The sequence below is a fragment of the Vanellus vanellus genome, assembly GCF_965231255.1.
Source record: "Vanellus vanellus genome assembly, chromosome: 6".
NCBI classification, from domain to species: Eukaryota; Metazoa; Chordata; class Aves; order Charadriiformes; family Charadriidae; genus Vanellus; species Vanellus vanellus.
The window spans coordinates 25,403,264-25,425,048 of record NC_138911.1 but is presented as its reverse complement, the minus strand read 5'-3'; the positions used below and the strand labels follow the sequence as shown (position 1 = coordinate 25,425,048).

At 40.9% G+C, this 21,785-nt stretch overlaps 1 protein-coding gene across 1 annotated transcript; it reads right to left on the bottom strand.

Moving 5' to 3' along the window:
- Positions 1–659: 659 nt before the first annotated feature.
- API5 (apoptosis inhibitor 5) lies at positions 660–21,087 on the bottom strand. Its single transcript, XM_082484828.1, has 14 exons — positions 20,936–21,087; positions 16,837–16,998; positions 15,780–15,873; positions 14,698–14,763; positions 14,178–14,329; positions 9,390–9,596; positions 8,752–8,856; positions 7,975–8,064; positions 7,194–7,375; positions 6,887–6,980; positions 6,315–6,371; positions 5,282–5,358; positions 4,790–4,926; positions 660–3,095 (listed from the first exon to the last, which is right to left on the bottom strand). The coding sequence occupies exons 1-14, from the start codon at positions 21,002–21,004 to the stop codon at positions 3,016–3,018; spliced, it is 1,572 nt and encodes a 523-aa protein (XP_082340954.1). The 5' UTR covers positions 21,005–21,087; the 3' UTR covers positions 660–3,015.
- Between the last annotated feature and the right edge of the window lie 698 nt (positions 21,088–21,785).

Genomic DNA, 21,785 nt, shown 5'->3' with positions numbered 1-21,785 from the left:
ACATATGTCTAGTGCACGCTGAAACGTTTCCCAGGACCGCTCGAGGAAAGGGCCTTCTGCCCCCATCAAACCGAACTGCAGCTGCCCGCAGTTAATGCCCGGTCACCGGAGAGCTGGTTGAAGGTAGCTCCAAAAAAACACATCGCTCCTTTTTCCTTCTAATGTTTTTTGGTTACACAGAAAAATCTAAACTTTTCCGTTCTATTCCAGCTAATGGTAAATACCAACCCAGCGGCGGCAGCCTGTTTCCCCAGTCCTGAGCGAGCTCCCAAAGCTACCAAATTCACACTGTGGTGACCAAATTCACACTGTTGGACCTTTCTAAGTTTGCAAGCAAACAACAGTTCTGCTTTTTGGGGACACCAGAGTTCCCAGAACCTATTAAACAGTAAAATTTGCCTGTAACTGAAACCCATTAAGTAGAAACAAGAAAAAAGGTTTACAAATGGTGTCATTGTGGTTAAACTAATGCCAGGGATTCAGTTTCTCTCAGGATAAAGAATGTATTCCCACAAGTATGACAGTTCTTTACCACTGCCAGAGTTTTCACATCAAGCTTATTACAGATTTCACCAAAAAACAAACAGGCTGCTGCTCCAAGCCACTCTTGCTCTATCGTAAAACAAATTTTATTGCACTGTGAACATCTAGGAGGCTGAATAAGACAATGAATTACTCCTTTACAAATGGTAATTCCCAAATAAGATGTATGACATGCAGCTTTTGCTGAATATTTAAACTGCTATCCAAAATTTTGCATTTAAAAGTTGAAACAGCTAATGCAGTCTTGCTAAGATCTACTCCTTAGTGGCAAACAGCTCAATATCTCTATAGCAATCTAAGAAGTAAGTCACTAAAACAAAAAGGTACCATGAGTACCTTTTTACTAAGCCAACACAAAATGTTGCAGAGTAACTGTGAAACAATGAGCCAAACAAAATTACAAAATGAATTTATTCCAAAAGCGTAAGGGAACATTTACAATTCAGCAAGATGGCAAACAGGTGTCTCCACAAGAACTCACTGCGTTAAAATTAAATATGAAACTGGGGGACAGGGGGAATCTAACTATTGCTGAGGCCACAAGAACTTTGCACATCACCTCTGAAAAACAGGAGTCTCGTAAAGAAAACTCACTCAAAATTCAGTGAGAAAATAAGCTGCTAGTTCCTAGTTGTTAGTCTAAATACAAGCTATGTTCAGGCTTTGAGATTACATTTTTAAATCCCCTCAAAACACAAATTATAGCCACAAGTGCAAAATGTCTATGTTTTTCCCCCAGTGGAAGCTTATTACCCATCTAGTGCCTATTTTCAGAGTGACATTTTGATCTCACAAATTTGTCCTTGAAAGCTCTTTGCCAAGTTTGTTGGTTTTAGTGACAAATCTCGGTTTAGCAGCTAACATGTAATCAGAAATACAAAGTCAGCTCACATGTCCTGGAATGTCCAAAGTTTGCTGCCTACTGCTCCAGAGTTAAGCAAAACCAGACTTCTATTCTAGCATTGACAATGTCTCTAACTTGGACATAGTTTTGGTATTTTGGCCGCCTGATGGTAGTGATAAATATCAGAGTGTTAATGAAGACACCTGAGTCAGATTCACAAGCAAATACACATGGAACTAGGTGGGGAAGCATCACTGTCAGGCATCTGTCTGTCTGTGGATATCAAACAGCTGGACAAAAAAAAAGAAAGAGAGCATGAGAAATAATCTTCATTCTTCTAAAGCCTAAACTATTTTACATCAGCACACCCTGGAACACGTATTAAAATTCTTTTCCTCTGCCCAAACTTCTTTTTACTATCTGCTAATTCCTTTACAATGTTGAATGACCTGAGAAGTAAAAATTTTGATTGGTGAGAATAAAAGAAAAAAGCATTGTGCTCTTACATTGTATTTTCTGGGTGTACACCAGTAAATAAGAATCCCAAGTTGCTATGGAAAAAAATAGCATGGAATTGTTACCTTTTCCACCTGAATTGAATTACATAGTTGGAAATTTTCAATGTTACACAAAATACAATTTTATTTATATATTTTTAAATGCAACTGTGTTGGTAAAAAAACCCCAAAAACATCACAGAACAAAAAAATGAACCCTCAAGTGCCAACTAATCCAGAAATCTGCAAAACACAGAAAAGAGCTGGGTACTGCTACGGTCCAGCTCCAGCCTATGAAGCTTAATCACTGCATCAGTCTTTACCCATTCCTGGAATAATCTTTGTCATTTATTGTTTTGTTTTTCCTGTTCATTTACTGAAATTTCACGGCATAGCTATATGCACATATTCTTATTAAACATTAAAATTCATTTGCAAAACATCACTTTTGCATTACAATGCACGGAGAAGAGTAAGATGTGCAAACCAAAAAACACCACATTCTCCACATCTCTAAGTAAAAGGACTGCTTCATGCTACAAGCAAAATAAATTTCCATCCATGTTGCAAACTTAAAAAAAAAATAAAAAATCAGCATGTATCTCATTCAATTCCATTAAAAAAAGTAAATCAAAGCAAATTTAACAACAGTACTCTTCTCCACATATTGCAAAATATGGTTACAAATGAGGAAAGGATTACTTCAGCTGCTAAGCCTTATCTGACAGGTATCTCTGTTGTCATGCCTTTCCTGTCCATTACTTAATACATAAACTCAGTTATACAGTTTTAGTTATGCAGTAGCTGATTTTTAGGTTAATATACAAACTGTCAAGATGTAGCTTTTGATAAAACACCTATGCTCTTTTCCAATTTTGAATAAATCCTGAAGACACTTCAAAAATAAGAACCCAAAACTGCTGACTGTAAGCATCCAAAAATACAGTTGTAGTTTCACTATGGACAAGTTGTAGTCCGTTAGAAAAGTAGATCATACATACAAAGGTATAAAGAACATTTAAGTCAGTCTTAGTGGAAGGCAGTCCTTGAAGGAAACAATACTCCAAGCAAACTTGCTGAGTAGCACTTTCACTTTAGCCCTTCAGGGCCATGGAAGATTTAACGGTTTACTCAGTAGATTCTTCCTCGGCTACGATTGCCACGTCCTCCCCAGCCTCTTCCTCGTCCACCCCGGAAACCACCTCTTTGCTCTGAAATAAAAGTCAAAACTTTTCATACAGGTTTTATGCTGAATACAGATTAAAATTAAATAGCAATATCTGGAGGTATTGAAGGCTGACTAAAGTCTCTGAGGCTAATCCTGCTTACGTAGCATGAGATCTCAGAGTTCTGCTTTGATGGACAACAGACCCTACCAATTTTAAAAGGAAGTCAGGAAAACTAGTCTCTTTATACTAAATGTATTATTTCTGCATACTAATACTATGATACATAACTGTCCCATTATTTTAGAACTATATTTGTGGCAATCCATCATCACAGAATTGATAACTGGTCCATAAAGAACTTCATTAGGCTACCTAGCTTATCCTTCTGTCCAATAACACCATGTCTATCTTGAAGCGTTTGTCTGACTTGCCTCGAGTGGTTTTATAAAACGATAGAAAACCACAACTTTGTCAGTCTAACTGTCCTTTTCTATCCTTAACTTCAAGTTATCACCAGCTTACTTAAGTATTTTTGCTGGGCTGGTATCTTAACGATATCCAGTTAAAAATACCACACAAACTGTACACTGTAGAAAATGTTTCCTTTCCCTTTGTTAAGAACAAATCCAATCACAGAAAAAAAACCCCACAAAATATTTTGTTAAAGTTTCTTTGGATTTGTTTGAAAAATATATCAAGCTTTCATTCCCCTTCCACGCTTTCTCTTTGCGTACAGTCTTAAAATACAGGTCATATTAATTTACAAAGAGAACCGTGTGCTTATTTTCAAGAGTACAGAAATCAAAAGCTCATCAGAGGCCTAAGCATCTCACAAGAGAACCGTGTGCTTATTTTCAAGAGTACAGAAATCAAAAGCTCATCAGAGGCCTAAGCATCTCACAAGAAACAGCAGCAAGCAATAAATTTTTTTTTGTTGAAAACTTCCTAATATTCAGAAGCGCAGGACTACAAGTTTATCTTAAAAGACAGATGCATCACCCAAAGTCTGCAGTAAGAAATTTGCAGAAGATTTTATCTTTTCTCTTTGCTTTATATATAAGATGGTGCTTTATATCAGTTTTTCAGCCTATGGGTGTGGGCGATGATTTGTCATAGCAGGCTGTTTACTTGACAGAGGCAGGACCAGTGGGCCTACAGGGAAGCCAAGAACAGTTTGCGGCCATTGTTGGGCCTATTCATCCAGCCTGCAACTGCTCTCACATTTGCCCAAAAATATGACTTGCAGAGAGACAGAATCACTCTGACTGGGAACATGAGGACATAACTGTCTGTACGCACAGTGAACCTAGCAGTTCCCAGAAGTTCTGGATCAGGTCTGCAATATCAGCAGTGACTGTAATAGGTATTCAGCACAGGTCCAGTCGTATGACAGGAGGTGGCCCAGCTCTGCCATTTGCAGAAACTGGTCTGTCCAATAGGAAATTTGGGGTGCGAATGCTCTGAGTCATAATAGAGAACACAATAGTTCAATTACTAACCTTTGTGTTAAAACACTACTAAAACTAACTTGCAAATGACACATAGTTTATAGGCTGGTAACACTCAAACACTGTAACAGATCAACAGCTAGAAAGAGACCATTACACACAAAAATTGGTGACAGTACAATTTGATCTTCCGAGAATGTGATAGTAAGTTGGCTTAATTTGTTTGTTCCCCCCATCCCAAGGCACAACTGTCACTAGACAAAGTTTTTTCCAAGCTTCTTAACTTACCGTAAGAAAAACTACCCAGGTTACTGCTGTATTTTCCACTGGGAGGGTTATAAATTTGCCTGGCATCCCTTTTTGGTCCTGCTGAAGCCTTTTTTGGGGGTGAACTTGAGGTTGTATCTTCACTTGCTCTTTTTTGACTGACAGAAGAAAACAAAAACAGATCATTACATGCCTGTAGTGACAAGAACAGAAATAGCAGTTCAGCCTCAAAGATTAACCACTGGAAGCTAGCAGCAGGTAATGAAGATGCCCTGAATAAACTTCAAAAGCATAAGTAAGCTAGTCTCCAGTTGATTCAGTCTATTGTATCCCTAAAGCAAGACTAAGACTATCACTCCACAGCCTTAATTCCTTCCAGGATGGGTGTTATTTTTGATTGTGAAACTTTTAGCTCATGTGCTGTGTGTATTTTATACACACAGCCTTGGATCTTTATTTTATAAACAGCATAAATTAGCACCGCCGTTTTCTTTTTCTATGAAAAACTCTTACCTTGCATCTGCCTTCTGTACTGGTTTCCAGGACAGTGTAACTGTACTTTTATAAGAAGGAGGAATGTGGAAGAGATCCTACAGAGGCAAAAATCAGACAGTTTATTGTACAATTAACTTTATGTCAATTGCACTTCAAAATTTTAGCTACTTGCTTAGACTCCAGAATAACAGTTACTTTCCAACAATTTTAAATCCTTTCTGAAGTCCCATGGCAGAGGGAGAAGACAGCACTAGCTAACTGCCTTATCTGGCTGCCATAGCCTGTGCACTTTACTAGGAATTCAGATGAGATTTATATTAAGAGAGTAGTGTCTCATACTGACATAATATGCTTTCTCTCTCTCCCTATGCACATTAAGCATCTTATAATGAACTACAATGGCTCCTGCAGGGAGACATCCGATATCTCTGCTACAATGGTAAAAGATATGCTTCTCAATATTGTCAGCAAAGTTTTGGTTTATCATGGTAATTGAGGGTGAGAGATGGGAAGTGAGGGAAGAGAGGAAAAGGTGGTTAGAAGAAATCAGAATGGTTTCAAGGGCTCTGGATGGAAGTCTTTTTCTGCAGCCCATCTCTCCTAGACTCTTTGGAGAAAAAGGTTCTGTATAGCAGCTTGCTTTCTTTTATTTTATAGCTCCCTCCTTTATATCTCCTTGCACCTCTTCAAACTATTCTTTATCCCTCCCTGCAGTGGAAGGAAAATGAGAAGGAAAAAGGCTTGTCCAGAATCCAGAGATCTCAAGGGTCACTTCCAACCTAGACAATTCTATGATTCTATGATTCTCCTGCAGGCAACTACTGCTGCAAAAAAGGGCCTCAACACCCTATCCCTACAGCAGCAACACCAAAGGCAGGCAGCTTGCATAAGCAGCAGATCCATGTCTCTTCAGAAACAGTGAAGTGGGCAGCGAGCCTGAGCTGGCTAACACTGACTAACTTAACACAGTAAACTTTCTTCAAATTTATTCCTTTTTCTGCACAGGTTACTGTACAGTGTGAATTTAATCCTTCATAATGTGAGGACTTACCTTGATTAAAACATTAATGTTATTGGTTATTTTCAAGGCAACCACTTTAATCTTGTTCTGTAAAAAAAAGAAACACCACTGAACACCTATTCTAGTAGCTTTAAATTATGCCAACTGCATTTGATGAAATCATAGCATTAAAATGACTGCTCTTCCTAGTGAATTGCTACAGCAATAGTAACAGTGAAAGGTATGTACACTTCTGAGTTTTCATTACAACTATTTTTAGGCTTCTTGCAGTTTTACACTAATTAGTTGCTTTTTATGTTCCAGTATTCTTCCCCCTAAAATTATTTTCCCCCAATATATGAAAATTTCCCCTTCAAAACAAAATGCAGAGCACAGTTAACCCAAATACATGTGGGTGCAAAGAGTAGCTAGCAGTAGAGACTAAAAGATCATCTTAGCTTCCAAAATGCAGCATCAGGTAAGATGCAGTTGCGATAGATGTTAGCAGTATTATTCTCTTAATCTATTTGCATGCTTACAACAGACTGCAGCCCATTAATGTGCGCCAATGATTATTTCAAAAGGCTCAATTAGAAAAATCAGGATTTCTGAACAATACTTACCTCCTCTGTTTTCAAGGCTTCTCCTGTTTTTCCTTGAAGTGCTAGACGAAGCTGTCGAATATACACCTGCAACCCTCGAGCAAAATACTGTAGCCTAAAAATTTTAAAAGCAATCTATTAATCAATTTTACATATTCCCATAAAATAAAAGCATAAGCAGAGGGAAGTTGTAATCTCATTTTTCCCCCCTTTAGGAAAAATGCTCAAAATAAGCCTTCCACCAATCTGATTTGTGCTTCTTTAGCATCCAGACAATAACAATTCACTCTTTCTAACAGAACTCAAACACTTGCCTCTAAACAATTACCTGATTTTAAAGTCTTTCAATTTCTCTGCATTCAGCTTGGCTGTGAGGAAATCTGGAAGTTTACGACCCAGCTGATGGAAGCTATATAATAAACACTCCACATAACTGAATTGCAACTTGGGCTCTTCACTGCCAGCGTTTTCCCCATTCTCTGCTTCCTCTGGAGGAAGTGGCATATACTCCTAATGAACAGAAAGGAAAAACAAATGCATTAGACACATTTAAGCAGACTAACCATTCTTTTGCAGTGTTTGAACTGGAGGGTTTATTTATGCTGACAACCTAAGAAGTATCCCCCATCCCTATACTAACGTGAAGAACTGCTGCATGAAGTCCTGGTGCTGGTGCTTTGCCTACACTTAACGTGGCTCGACACCTCTGACTCAAAGGAAGTATTATGGTTGTGCTGCTACCACAGGAAGCAACAACGTAGTGCACCAATGCTTCTGAAACAGTGCTGAATTTGCTTAAAATCATCAGTGTAGATAGAGCCTTTAATCAGAGATCAATATGAGTCTCTCATGACTATAAAATTTAAAAAAAGAACAAACCCACATGAGTTTACAGGATTAAATGCATTATGCAGGTAACAGCTCTCTATATCTACAAAGGCTTTGAACTGCAAAATGATGTTTGACATTACATCATGGACAGAGCTATCTCTGAAATAGCCACTTTAGAAAAAGGATAAATAGATTAATAGATAAAAATAACTTGTTTTGACGGAAACTTTTTTTTTTTTTAAAGTGTTTTACATGAGTAAAAATTGAATTAGTCTTACCAGTAATTTATCAAACAGCTTCTTCAAATTTGATTCAAGCTTTTCCATATCACCACAAAACGAACTCATTTCAGCAAGAAGCTTCAAAACCTACACATAAGGATAGATGGGGTTTTGTGTGCTAACTGAAAAGTACAAAGACTTAACTTTCAACCTAAAAGCAATTATCACATCGCTATGGCTGGCACAGTAGAGGTCAGCTATTGCAATTAAACCCCACCCAAACATCAGGAAAGAATACAAGAAGGAACATGCCTAGTCCAGTTTTCCTGTCCTCAGAAACACAGCTTTGTGTGTCTAATTCTAACAAGCATAGTTAGTCAACAAGTAAACAAAACTTCATCTCCCACATCTCAGCACAGCTCACCTTCAGTGAGATTCACAGAGATCTAACTGAAGCTGCAGCGCTGATTAACATAAGCAAAATTACAGACATTAAGCCACTCCCTTAGGAAGCTAAATTAGCACAAGCCATGCAACAATCATTTCAGTAAATATTATATGTTTAAAAAATTGACAGTAATATAAAAATTATTACACCGATCTACTTATACTAGCCTTGCCTCAAAAGCTCGGGACAAATGAGACAAGCTTTAAAAGGCAATGCTCAGTCATGCCTCAATACAGCAAACATCCTTTTCTTCTAGTGTAGCTAGTCTTCCTCTAAGACAAGAACTGAAAACCACTTAAGAAAGGAGTTTGTAATTTTTAAAATAGCTGTCTTTGCCCAAGATGCTTATTTTTTATGATTTGAAAGACATTTTAGCTTTGGCTTACCTCTAACTGGATATCAAGACCCTCCACTGGAGTAGTCAAAGAACTGAGGTTTGGCAGAACGTGCTCACAGAAGTAAGTAACAAATTTTGTGGAATGAACATTTTTCTGCAAAAAAACCCACCGCACATTATTCAGGCTACTCTTTGAATTTGAAGGAGTTAAACGTTTTTCCCCATCACTCTGCCACCCTTACAAATGCTCAACACAGCTATACCTTAAAGCTTTATTAAACTTCCCTCTAACTCCTAAAATGCAGAGACCCTTCCAGGTAGCTTAAACTCAGAGGGTCTGCAACAGGGGCTGAAAAGATTGTCTATAACCCAAGAATAGGCCTTTACGTGCTGCAATTGCCTGGTACTAGACTTGAAATAATCAAACGCATGCATGTATGAACCTACTATGAGAATCTTGTCATAATTCACTGTAACATCTTAAACGTCGAAGAGCAGAGAACAATGCAAAAGCTCTTTGTATTTGGCAGTTTTAAGGATGTCTTCCAACATTTTAATACATTAGAAGCCGAAGGTGGAGAAGTACTGATATGCTGCCAGTCTAACATGATCATTGAGAACACCAAAGAGAAGCTACAGCTGTTAAATTTCCATAATATTCCTCATGCAAAGCAAATAAATACATACTGAGAAGAGTGGCACTGCCTGCCGAGTACACTGTAGAAGTCTGTCCACACAATCCGGATCAGATGGATTGAATGTTTGTTCCAGGTCAGCTTGTTCGGCTACCAGCTCCACTAGTTGTTGCCTCCCGCTTACTGTCTGTAAGCTTTTTAATCCAGACAATATTTTCATGAACAGAACAAATTCCTCACCCGTCACATCTTCCAGCACCTTAACAGAATACCACAAAACATATTTGTATGGTGGTAATTTGCAGACCTCGAAGTCAAACCTACTTGATTTGAAAAGGTAAAGTATGCAAATACTTAGCATTATTATTTCACTTCTATTTATTAAAAAACACAAGTTTAAAGGAACACATGAAAACACATAGTATAATTGTATGCACCTCCAAATTAAAGTGACTGCCATCAAGTTATGCATAGGAAACATTATTTTTATTTAACCTTGAGAACAAATTTCTTATTTAACAACGTTGCATGCTTCAAGCAGAATAAACGTTAAATGAATTCCAGGAATCCCAGATCCTAGAGAAAGGAAGACTTTCCCTTGATTGAGGAAGATCGGGTTAGAGATCATTTAGGCAAACGTGACACCCACAAGTCTATGGGCCCTGATGGGATGCACCCATAAGTGCTGAGGGAGCTGGCAGATGTTATTGTGAAGCCATGCTCCATCATCTTTGAAAGGTCAGGGAGAACAGGGGAGGTGGCTGAGGACTGGAGGAAAGCTAATGTCACGCCAGTCTTCAAAAAGGGCAAGAAGGAGGACCCGGGAAACTACAGGCCAGTCACCCTCACCTCCATCCCTGGAAAGGTGATGGAACAGCTCATCCTGGATGTCATCTCTAAGTATGCAGAGGAAGAGAAGGTTATTGGGAGTGGTCAACATGGATTCACCAAGGGGAAATCATGTCTGACAAATCTGACAGGCTTCTGTGATGGCATGACTGGCTGGGTGGATGAGGGGAGAGCAGTGGACATCGTCTACCTCGACTTCAGCAAGGCTTTTGATGCTGTCTCCTGTAAAACCCTCATAGGCAAGCTTAGGAAGTGTGGGTTAGATGAGTAGACAGTAAGGTGGATGGAGAACTGGCTGACAGATAGAGCTCAGAGGGTTGTGGTTAGCGGTGCAGAGTCTAGTTGGCAGTCAGTAATGACTGGTGTCCCTCAGGGGTCAGTACTGGACCTGGATGAAGGGATAGAGTGTACTCTCAGCAAGTTTGCTGATGACACAACACTGGGAAGCAGTGGCTGACACACCAGAAGGCTGTGCTGCCATACAGCAAGACCTGGACAGGCAAAAGAGCTGGGTGGAGAGGAACCTAATGAAGTTCAACAAGAGTAAGTGTAGGGTTCTGCACCTATGGAGGAATATCCCCATGCACCAGTACAGGTTAGGGCTTGACCTGCTGGAAAGCAGCTCTGCAGAGAGAGACCTGGGAGTCCTGGTGGACAACAGGATGACCATGAGCGAACAGTGTGCCCTCGTGGCCAAGAGGGCCAATGGTATCCCGGGGTGCTTTAAAAAGAGTGTGGCCAGCTGGTCAAGGGAGGCCATCCTCGCCCTCTACCCTGCCCTGGTGAGGCAACATCTGGAGTACTGTGTCCAACTCTGGGCTCCCCAGTTTAAGAAAGACAAGCAACTACTGGACAGAGTCCAGCGGAGGGCTACAAAGATGATCAAGGGATCGGAGCATCTCTCTTACAATGAAAGGCTGAGAGACCTGCATCTGTTTAGCCTGGAGAAGAATCACAGAATATCCTAGACTGAAAAAGACCTGTCAGATCATCTAGTCCAATCATTAACCTAACACTGACAAGCCCACCACTAAACCATGTCCCTAAGCACTGTATCTACATGACCCTTAAATACCTTCAGGGATGGGGACTCCACCACTGCCCTGGGTAACACGTTCGAATGCCTGATGACACTTTCAGTAAAGAAATTCTTCCTAATATCCAATCTAAACTTCCCTTGGCACAACTTGAAGCCATTTCCTCTTTTCTATCACCTGTTACTTGACAGAACAGGTCGACTCCCACCTCTCTGCAACCTCCTTTCAGACAGTTGTAGCGAGCAATAAGGTCTACCCTGAACCTCCTTTTCTCCAGGCTAAACAACCCCAGTTCCCTCAACCACTCCTCGCAAGACCTGCTCCAGACCCCTCACCAGTTTTGTTGCCCTTCTTTGGACACGCTCCAGCACCTCTATGTCCTTCTTGTGGTGAAGGGTCAAAAACTGAATCCAGTACTCAAGATGCAGCCTTACCAGTGAGAAGGCTGAGAGGGGATCTCATCAATGCTTATAAGTATCTAAAGGGCGGGTGACAAGAGGATGGGGCCAGCCTCTTTTTAGTGGTGCCTAGCGACAGGACAAGAGGCAACAGGCACAAACTGGAACACAGGAAATTCCGTCTCAACATGAGGAAAAACCTCTTTCCTTTGAGGGTGACAGAGCACTGGAACAGGCTGCCCAGAGAGGCTGTGGAATCTCCTTCTCTAGAGATATTAAAAACCCACCTGGATATGTTCCTGTACAACCTGCTCTAGCTGAGCCTGGTTTGGCAGGGGAATTGGACTAGATGATCTGTGAAGGTCCCTACCAACTGTTCTGTGAATATCTACTCATTATTGATTAATACTTCTTGCATTTTTCTCAGCTTGGGGAATGCACAGGAATCTCATGAAATTCAACAAAGACAAATGCAAAGTCCTGCACCCAGGATGAACTAACTTCCCTGCATCAGCACATGTTCCAGACTGACTGACTGGGGAACTGAAAAGACCCTGAGGGTTCTAGGGGACAAGGAGGCTAAATGTTAAGTGTCAGCAGCATTCCTTGAGTGATGAACAGTGTCCTGGGCTGTGATAAGAGCATAGACAGTAGAGGGAAGCAAAGGGATCACGGATTTTCCTTTGCTAAACCCTCATTAGACCAAATCTGGAATACTGGTGGGCCCTCCTGTATGAAGAAGTTGTGGATAAGCTTTAAAAAGCCCAGCCAACAAGGTGATCAGTGTCTAGATAACACGACCTGTGAGGAGAACCTAAGGAAACTGGGCTTTTTCATCCTAAAGAAGAATTATAAGGAGGTGAGGTGACTTAACATTAATTTTCCAACACTTAAGAGCAAGTCACCAAGAGTAGGAGCCAGGCTCTTTACTGAGGTGGACAGGGTGAGAATGAGACAATGATACAAAACTGAAATGAGAGGTTCCAACTGGATAAAAGGAAAAAAAAAATCATGTTGAGGACAATTAAACATTGCAGCTGGTTGCCCAGACAGCACGGGAAATCACCATCTTTAGAAGTTTTCAAACTCCCACTGGACAAATCATCAAGAAACCGATGTCATCTACCTGGACTTGTGCAAAGCGTTTGATACTGTCCCACACAATATCCTGCTCTCTAAATTGGAGAGACACGGATTCGACAAATGGACCACTCGGTGGATAAAGAATGGCTGGACAGTTGCACTCAAAGAGTTACGGGCAACGAATGGCTCAATGTCCAAGTAGAGACCAGTGGTGAGCGGTGTTCTTCAGGGGTCAGTACTGGGAACCATGCTGTTCAACATCTTTGTCAGCGACATGGACAGCGGGGTCGAGTGCACCCTCAGCAAGTTTGCCAATGACACCAAGCTGTTTGGCGAGGTAGACATGCTGGAGGGGAGGGATGCCATCCAAAGGGACCTGGACAGGCTGGAGAGGTGGGCCCATGCCAACCTCAAAGTTCAACAAGGCCAAGTGCAAGGTCCTACATCTGGGTTGGGGTAATCCCAAGCACAAATACAGGCTCGGCAGGGAATGGCTGGAGAGCAGTCCTGAGGAGAAGGACCTGGGGGTGCTGATTGACGAGAACCTCAACACGAGCCAGCAATGTCTGATTGCAGCCCAGAAGGCCAACCATGTCCTTGGCTGCATCAGAAGTGTGGCCAGTAGGTCAAAGGAGGTGATTCTGCCCCTCTACTCCACTCTCGTGAGACCCCACCTTGAGTACTGCATCCAGCTCTGGAGCCCCCAGCATAAGGATATGGACCTGTTGGAGCGTGTCCAGAGGAGGTCCACGAGGATGATCCAAGGGCTGGAGCACCTCTCCTATGAGGAAAGGCTGAAAGAGTTGGGGCTGTTCAGACTGGAGAAGAGAAGGCTCTGGGGAGACCTTATTGCAGCCTTCCAGTACCTAAAGGGGGCCTACCGGAGAGCTGAGGAAGGACTTTTTATTAGGGCATGTAGCGACAGAACAAGGGGGAACAGGTTTAAACTGGAAGAGGGCAGGTTCAGATTGAACATTAGGAAGAAGTTTTTCACTTTGAGGGTGGTAAGGCACTGGAACAGGTTCCCCAGAGAAGTTGTTGAGGCCCCATCCGTGGAGTTGTTTAAGGCCAGGCTGGACGTGGCCTTGGGCAACCTGGTCTAGTGGGAGGTGTCCCTGGCTGTGGCAGGGGGGTTGGAACTCGATGATCTCCAAGGTCCCTTCCAACCTAAACCTTTCTATGAAATCTGATCTGAATTCAGCCGAGTATGATTCACTGAGGTAATCGATCTCCCAAAGTCCCTGATTCTAATAAAGGTCAGTTTTCAAAAATGAAAAGAGCTTAGCGTTATTTTAACATTCCCACCAAAAAATGCTGCAAAGTTTGGATTGTAGCAGAATAGGATAACTAGAAGATCCCATTTATACAATGCTTAATTCTACATGTGGTTTAAACAAACAGACCTCCAAAGCAATGCCAGTGATAAGGGATGGTTTAATAATACTAAAGTCTATACTGAAATAAGATACTCACCTTCTTTGATTCAGTCAATATGAACTCTTCTACTTCCTTTGTCATCACCTCCTCAGGCAGGGTTTTCAGTTTTGTAGAGAGGAACTTGATGGCTCGCTCTCTCACAATATCCTCTCCCTGAAGAATTTGACTGAATAAGCCTCCCAAAGTCCCTGAATGGAAAATAAATCAGGTAATGCAAATTATTTTAGGAGTTAAGAGCTGAACCTTCTATGCAGAAGAAAGACACTTCCTCCTGTAAGATCCCATGACGCATCTTAAAATAAGTGTTACACGAACTTTTAAGAAAAAACACAATTTTCATGTAGCTTGACATAAGAATCCACATTCTTTTACTGGTCTGTGTAATTCAGATCCATAATTATTGAAAAGTTCAGTATCGTTTTTAAAACCCAACAATGAGCCTGAGTGCCTAACTTTTGCATTGTACTAAGAAGATACAAAATTGGGTCCTGTTCTTATCCTGCTAGAGACTGGAAAGTATTATTAAAAGATGTTTACAGAAACACGTGTCCTTTACCTTTAGCATCCATCTTAAATATACTGAGCAAAGCATTGTTCACCAAATTGAATTCTGCAGAATCATCTGTAGAGAGAAAAAAACCTTGATATGCATATCCTTGAAAAGCAAACATAAGAGCAGAAAAACAAAGAAAGATTTCTGATGTCACACAAGAAGTATTCTATCCTCAGCATTTAATTCTAAACAATATAACTTGTACTTTTAACGACTACTAGACTGAGGAAGTAGAAAGCCACAATTATGAAAGTTGGAAGCAAAACAAAAAGCTATCTGCCACTTCAGTCCCCCTGTCAAAACTTTAACATTACAAACTTTATAGGACTGAAAACTTGAAGGGAAGTTATTAATCAATGTATTTAGTCATTTTAATGAACAGCTGAAGAAACAAGCTGACCTTTACTAAATTGAGGTAAAATATATAGTTATAAACTCTCAAGTAATCTACAGTATTTCTAGGTGGGAGAAAATTTTCCTTTTGAACTAAATGGAGAAACACGTAAGTCTCAAAAAAAAGAAAGTCTCTTCTAAGAAGCCTGAAGACTTAATCGTGCATTTTTAATACAAATTTGAACATCTAATATTTAGCACTCTAACTTACTGACATAAAAAAACACATATTGCATATTTTGTACAAAAAATGCATTGTATGGAAGAAAACGCCTTCAGGATTTTTAGAAGTTCCTGAGTTCTTGAATTAGAAACCCAATAATTCTTTTTTAGAAAGCAATTTGCTGCAGTCTGTAAGAGGCTTTTTTTTTTTTCTCTCCCCCTTTTTCTACAGATGCTTTCAGAGAACTTGAATGAAAAGAATAATTCTATTTAAAAGAAAGATTTTCAGTTTAGACTAGGATAATTAGCAACCTTTCAGCAGAAGTAATCTTTCAGCAGAAGTAGCACTGTAATTGTGTAGCAAATATAACGGAGGGGGGCAAAGAACAGAGGCAGGACATGAATGGCACTGAGACAGACTACTTTGTAACAAATTACAAATCAACAGAAAATGTTTTACAGAACAGAATTGTATACATTTTTAGGTGTGCCACAAGGAGATAAGCCAGGAAACTACCAGTGTCTCCTACCTGACTGTAGAAGCTGGGTCAGTATGTCTGCTACCCGAGGAAGATTATCGCCAGTGGCAAACTGAGGCAACTCCTTGATTGCTTGTCGCCGGATCTGTCAAAATTGTCATTATCGCGGAAATAAAAAATTAAAAAAATTAAAAAAAAAAAATCAAAGTAGTAAAAAAAAAAAAACAAACAAACCAGGCAATTCAACTACCAAAGTTTGGCAGAAAAATCAGCCAAATTTGAGAAAATGACACCGTATTCTTTTAACATGAGTATCATATTCAGAAAGCAATGTTCAAGTTTCAGACTTTAATGGCAGTCCAAACTTCATATTTGCCATGAAAGTATTATAATGTATTTATGAAGAAAATAATGTATCTTTCTTAGATCTAAGCTGCACTGGATTAAAGCCAAATTCAAAGAACACCTCTGTTCACAAAATCATTCATTTGATCAATAAAACAAGAGGTTGGAATCTGTGTTATTATCAAGTCTTATTTGCTAACAGGAAGGATAGTTTTACAGCTGTGCATATGGCAAAGAACACCTCTAGGTTTTGTTCCCAGCACTGACAAAAGCCCGTGAATGATCTGCCCTTTGAAGATCTGATATCCAAAGACACTTCACAGGTACAGCTTCTAACACCACCACAGAAACAGCATGAAGCACCTCAAGACTTCTGCAAGAATAATACACTCAGAATCACATCCACATGGTTCTCAAGTGTGAAGAGAATTTTCTTGCCTCTCAATAGATTTATTAGAATCGATTACCAAAAAGTGCTTTTTGAAATGAAAAATGTAATAAATAGGCTAATAAACTGTATCTTAAGTTTCTTTCTACAGAGCTATTCCTTTGATCACTGATAGGAATGAAGAAGACAAGTGAAAACTAATGTATCTTCCCATACCATCACACAATAGTTGTATTCCTGCAACAGAAGAATCTAAGTATTAAGTTTTCTAAAGACCTCCCCTCCCAAAAGACATAGCCTATTAAAAAAAAAAAAGAAAGAGTAACAAAAATATAAATTCAACATATTAACTTTCTACAAGGTTCTTATTCTTACAGAAACATCTTCATCCTCACAGAGGTCCAACTGGGCATTGATAGCTGAGTCAGCTAGCTCAGGAAAATGTTTGAAGAATTTAGGAATAAACTGGGCTGCAAGTCTCTTCTCCTTGGCACCTCCTTTCACACCATCCAAGATTGCTTGGTACGCATCCTTATGCTGAAAGAGGAAAAATGGAATACATAGAAAAACTGTATATGGGATATTCTCAAGACAAGGAAAGGATTTTTTCTCTCCCATTCACTTCAGCTATTTAAGTGAACTATATTATACAAAGAAATAAATTTATCTCTTAAACCAATATAACCATGCCAATGGAGTAAAATTTACCTCTATTGACTGTTTTTTACTGTTATTCTGGTTCCTCTGTCTGTTCAAGTGCTTACTGTTCAAGCTGTGAGCCCTAACGCTAACAGCTCTTGCACACCACTTGTGATTAGATTAGTGCAGACTCAAGGAATTACATCATCACCTTTATTGAACTTGGACACTTTTTCAAGGAGTTTCTGCCTTCTGTCTGCTCATTTATTGTCTCTCAAGCAGAGATTACCTCTCCCAACAACTATGCCACTGGAATGGTTCATGAATGACTTTTAATGTATATTGCACTAAAGCATCTCTGGCATCTATTCAAGCAGTTAACTTAATCTGAGATAATACATAGTTCTTAAAAGTGACTAGATAAAAAAATAATCTAGGGTTGAAATACAGAAATAAACACTTCAGCATCAGAGCAGAATATTCTCTAGCTGCTCCAACTAGAACCACATAGGTGTTTCAGATTTTGTGCCTGCAGGACTGAAACTTGGAATAAACGGAAGTCTTTGTTGTGGTAGCTATGTGTTCGCAAAATAAAAGTCAGCATTATTAGGATGCCAGCAGAAATCAGAACCTTCTATCATTAATTTTCCTCATGGTTGTGAAAAGTATGCTTTAGACAACTTACCCTACTTTGAACAGCAACATCAACAGCACAGGACACTTTGCTTTATATTCATTAAATTTGCCAGAGCCACACATATCATCACCCCTACTCCACACAGAAATTCACCCGTAGCAAACAGAGATACTAATTTACAAAGCAGTACACTGCATTAATTCCCTAAGTAAGCTGTATCTTAACATTCAGTACCAGTGCTTCTTAAGCACTCCCTACACCTTTTTGATAGGTCTCCATGTTGCCAGATGCTGAACTGGATTGGGACGCTGATCTGGAAGGAAAATAACCAAGGAAAAAAAATGGTTGCTTTTCAGCTGATCCACATCCCCATCTGGTTTGCTCTGTGTGCCAACGCAGCACACTCAACAGCAAAGGCAGGAATGAGCCAGCACAAACTAACAATGAAATACACACTACTACAGCCACAGGTTCTCAGACTACACGTTAAGAACAACTTTTCTGTGGAACAAATTGCTTAAACTTAATACACATCTAAAAAGCATTCATACAGCAATGAAATAAGAGTAGCTTGTGTTCCATCAATTTGTGTTACTGCATGTTAACTACTCCTGTAATTTAGGCAAAATACAGTTCAGGCAGGAGTCTGTTTTACCATGTACCTGGCAGCATTGAATGCTCAAGAAAAAAGTAGGCAACTGCAGAAGCAGCGCGATCCTTCAGTTTTGCACATTTCCTCCCAATCCATAACACAGGAATGTCCTAAGCCAGAGACAGCGTCCAGACCTCTATTTTAAATAACTGTCAATTGACCAATCAACTGTTAATTTCTTTAAATTAGTTCTTGAACCAATTCATACTCTATAATGTCCTGTGACAAGTTTCACAGCGTGTTACGGAGAAAAGTTTGTCTTCCTTTTTATTTTAAGCCCACTTCCTAGTAGTTTTTTCCAAGTTCTCACTTTCATTCCATTCATGAGGTAGAGTCATCATACCTAAGCCCCTTTCTCAACTGAAACACTCTTGTACAAGCTGAATAATTCCGGTCTTTTAAATTACTCTCCTTAATGTCCTACTTCCGGTTGTCCCCTTGCTCCTCTCCCTCCTCATGTTCAAAGTTTCTTTTTTGAGATAGGTGACTATGTAGTGAGAGATCACGTTCATAAGGTTGTTAAGACATAATGAAGTATTAGGTGAGATAAAACCAATGAATAAGGAGCAATTACTCATGGCTTTCAGAATGCAAAACTTTGAGACATCAGATAAGATTATGAAATGACAAGTTCAAAGGAGATAACTCTTTCACAAAGGCTAATGAATTAATGGAACATCTTGCCACAGAACATTTGTATGCCAGAAATATAATCAGTTAAAAAAAGCATCAGAAAAGTTCGCTGAACAATCTAGCAAGATATACTAATTACAAAGACACTATCTCTGGCTCTGGAAGACCACAAGCTGCATAGAAGCAAAGCTGGGAGAGTGTATCAGGAATCACCATTCTACACTTAACCTCACAAGCTGCATTTCTTAACTACACTGGAGTTTGTAATGGAGCTGGAGCTACCCACAATAATCAAAGTGATGATGGACTTCATATTTATAAAATGGCATGGTAATAACATCTGTTTTTTTTTGGCCCCTCACTACAAGAAGGGCATTGAGGTGCTGGAGCGTGTCCAGAGAAGGGCTACAAAGCTGGTGAGGGGTCTGGAGCACAAGTCTTATGAGGAACGACTGAGGGAACCAGGGTTGTTTAGCCTGGAGAAGAGGAGGCTGAGGGGAGACCTTATCACCCTCTACAACTACCTGAAAGGAGGTTGTAGAGAAGTGGGGGCTGACCTCTTCTCCCTGCTGACAAGTGATAGGACGAGAGGAAATGGGTTCAAGTTATGTCAGGGGAGGTTTAGATTGGATATTAGGAAACATTTTTTCACTGAAAGGGTTATTAAACTTTGGAATAGGCTGCCCAGGGAGGTGGTGGATTCACCATCCCTGGAGGTGTTTAGAAAAAGGGTAGATGTGGTACGCAGGGACATGGTTTAGAAGTGGTTTTGTCAGGGTAGGTTAATGGTTGGACTTGATGATCTTAAAGGTCCCTTCCAACCTCAGCAATTCTATGATTCTATTTTGCATCTCTCCCCATAGTTCCTAACATTTTAGTTGCATTTTTTGGTTGACGCTGAGATGATGTTTCTGTTGAACTGCTTACAATGATCCTTTGTTTCACTATGGCATAATTACACAAGCAAAGTGAAAGGACTTGAATTAAAAAGAAAAAACTAAACAATCATCGTATTATTTGTTCTCTTAACTTTCCAAAAGACCTTGCACAGTAGTATCTAGTTTAAAATCCACCGACAGGTATGCGCAAAGTTACTTTCCTAATTATGTACATTATGACCAAAAAGAAAAAAAGTATCTGCTGCTTTTTCAGGTAGCCATGCAGTAACATGAGTGCCTAAAGCAATTCAAAACCTAGTTTTAACTAACCATAATATTTTGTACTGGTAATATATTATATATCATTTTTTAATAATTCAGTAACGATATAAACAAACGGCAAATCTTGCCAGGATTTTACAGATAAAAATCTCCTTTAGCCGTGAGGATCGACCTTCCATTCTTGCCTTAAAAAGAATAAAAACATAAAGGCTATAGGCAGTTATCAAACCATAATAGACTTCACCTTCCTCCAACAATCCTTTTAGCTACAGACCCTGCCAGAAGCTCTCCGGAACTGCAAGTGCACTGTATCAGATCTGGACGACTACCGGTGTCTTAAGGCCTGAATTCGCCAGGCGAAACTCCCTGTCCTCATGCGAAAAGCAATCTGACTCTACTTAATAACTAGTTAATATCCGCGACACCACATTTAAAAGGACAGCTGCAGACAGGACGGAAGAAGGAGGATGCTGCAAAAGAGACGAGACCTGCTACTGTCCTTGCAAAACAGCACGCGCGAAACTCACCTCAACGCACCCCCTGCCTCCCCTCCCGCGCCCCAGTTCGTAAGGAAACCTACACCCAGAACAGCCCCAGAGACGAGCCAGTCTAGACAGCCCCTCCGGCGGCATCCCCTCCCGTTCGCCCACCGCCCACCCCATCTCATCCCGCCCAGCCCGGAACTCCCCGCGGCGGCCGCGCCACTCGAGCCCGAGGCCTAGCGAGGCCTCGCAGGCCGCAACCACGCCGCACCTGGCCCGCCGTTTCGGTGGCGTCCGCCAGGATGCCGTAGTTACGGTAGAGCTCCTCCACGGTGGGCATGGTGCGGCGGGGAAGAGGCAGAATCCGCCGCTACAACCGAGGCCGCCACTGACGACGACGCCGCCGTTCAGGCCGCCGCTACCGCTCGGGGCCACCGCCGTCAGCACCCACGAGACGGAAGTCCTGGAGCGGCCGTGTACTGGTGCCCCCACAGCGCCCCCAGCCGGTTGGCGGTGGAGCTGCCGCGCCGCATTAAAGGGTTCACACGACGTGCTCCCCCCCCCCCCCCGCCATGTGTTGTATCACAGTATCACAGTATGCTAGGGATTGGAAGGGACCTCAAAAGATCATCTAGTCCAATCCCCCTGTCGGAGCAGGAACACCTAGATGAGGTTGCACAGGAAGGCGTCCAGGCGAGTTTTGAATGTCTCCAGAGAAGGAGACTCCACAACCTCCCTGGGCAGCCTGTTCCAGTGCTCTGTCACCCTCACTGAGAAGAAGTTTCTTCTCAAATTTAAGTGGAACCTCTTGTGTTCCAGCTTGAATCCATTACCCCTTGTCCTATCATTGGTTGCTACTGAGAAGAGCCTGGCTCCATCCTCATGACATTCCCCCTTTATATATTTATAAACGCTAATAAGATCACCCCTCAGTCTCCTCTTCTCCAAACTAAAGAGACCCAGCTCCCTCAGTCTTTCCTCATAAGGGAGATGCTCCACTCCCTTAATCATCTTAGTTGCCCTACGCTGCTCTCTCCAGCAGCTCTCTGTCCTTCTTGAACTGTCCTTCTTGAAACTTCCGTATACCAACGGATCTTAGGTGATATTAAAACGCAATTCAA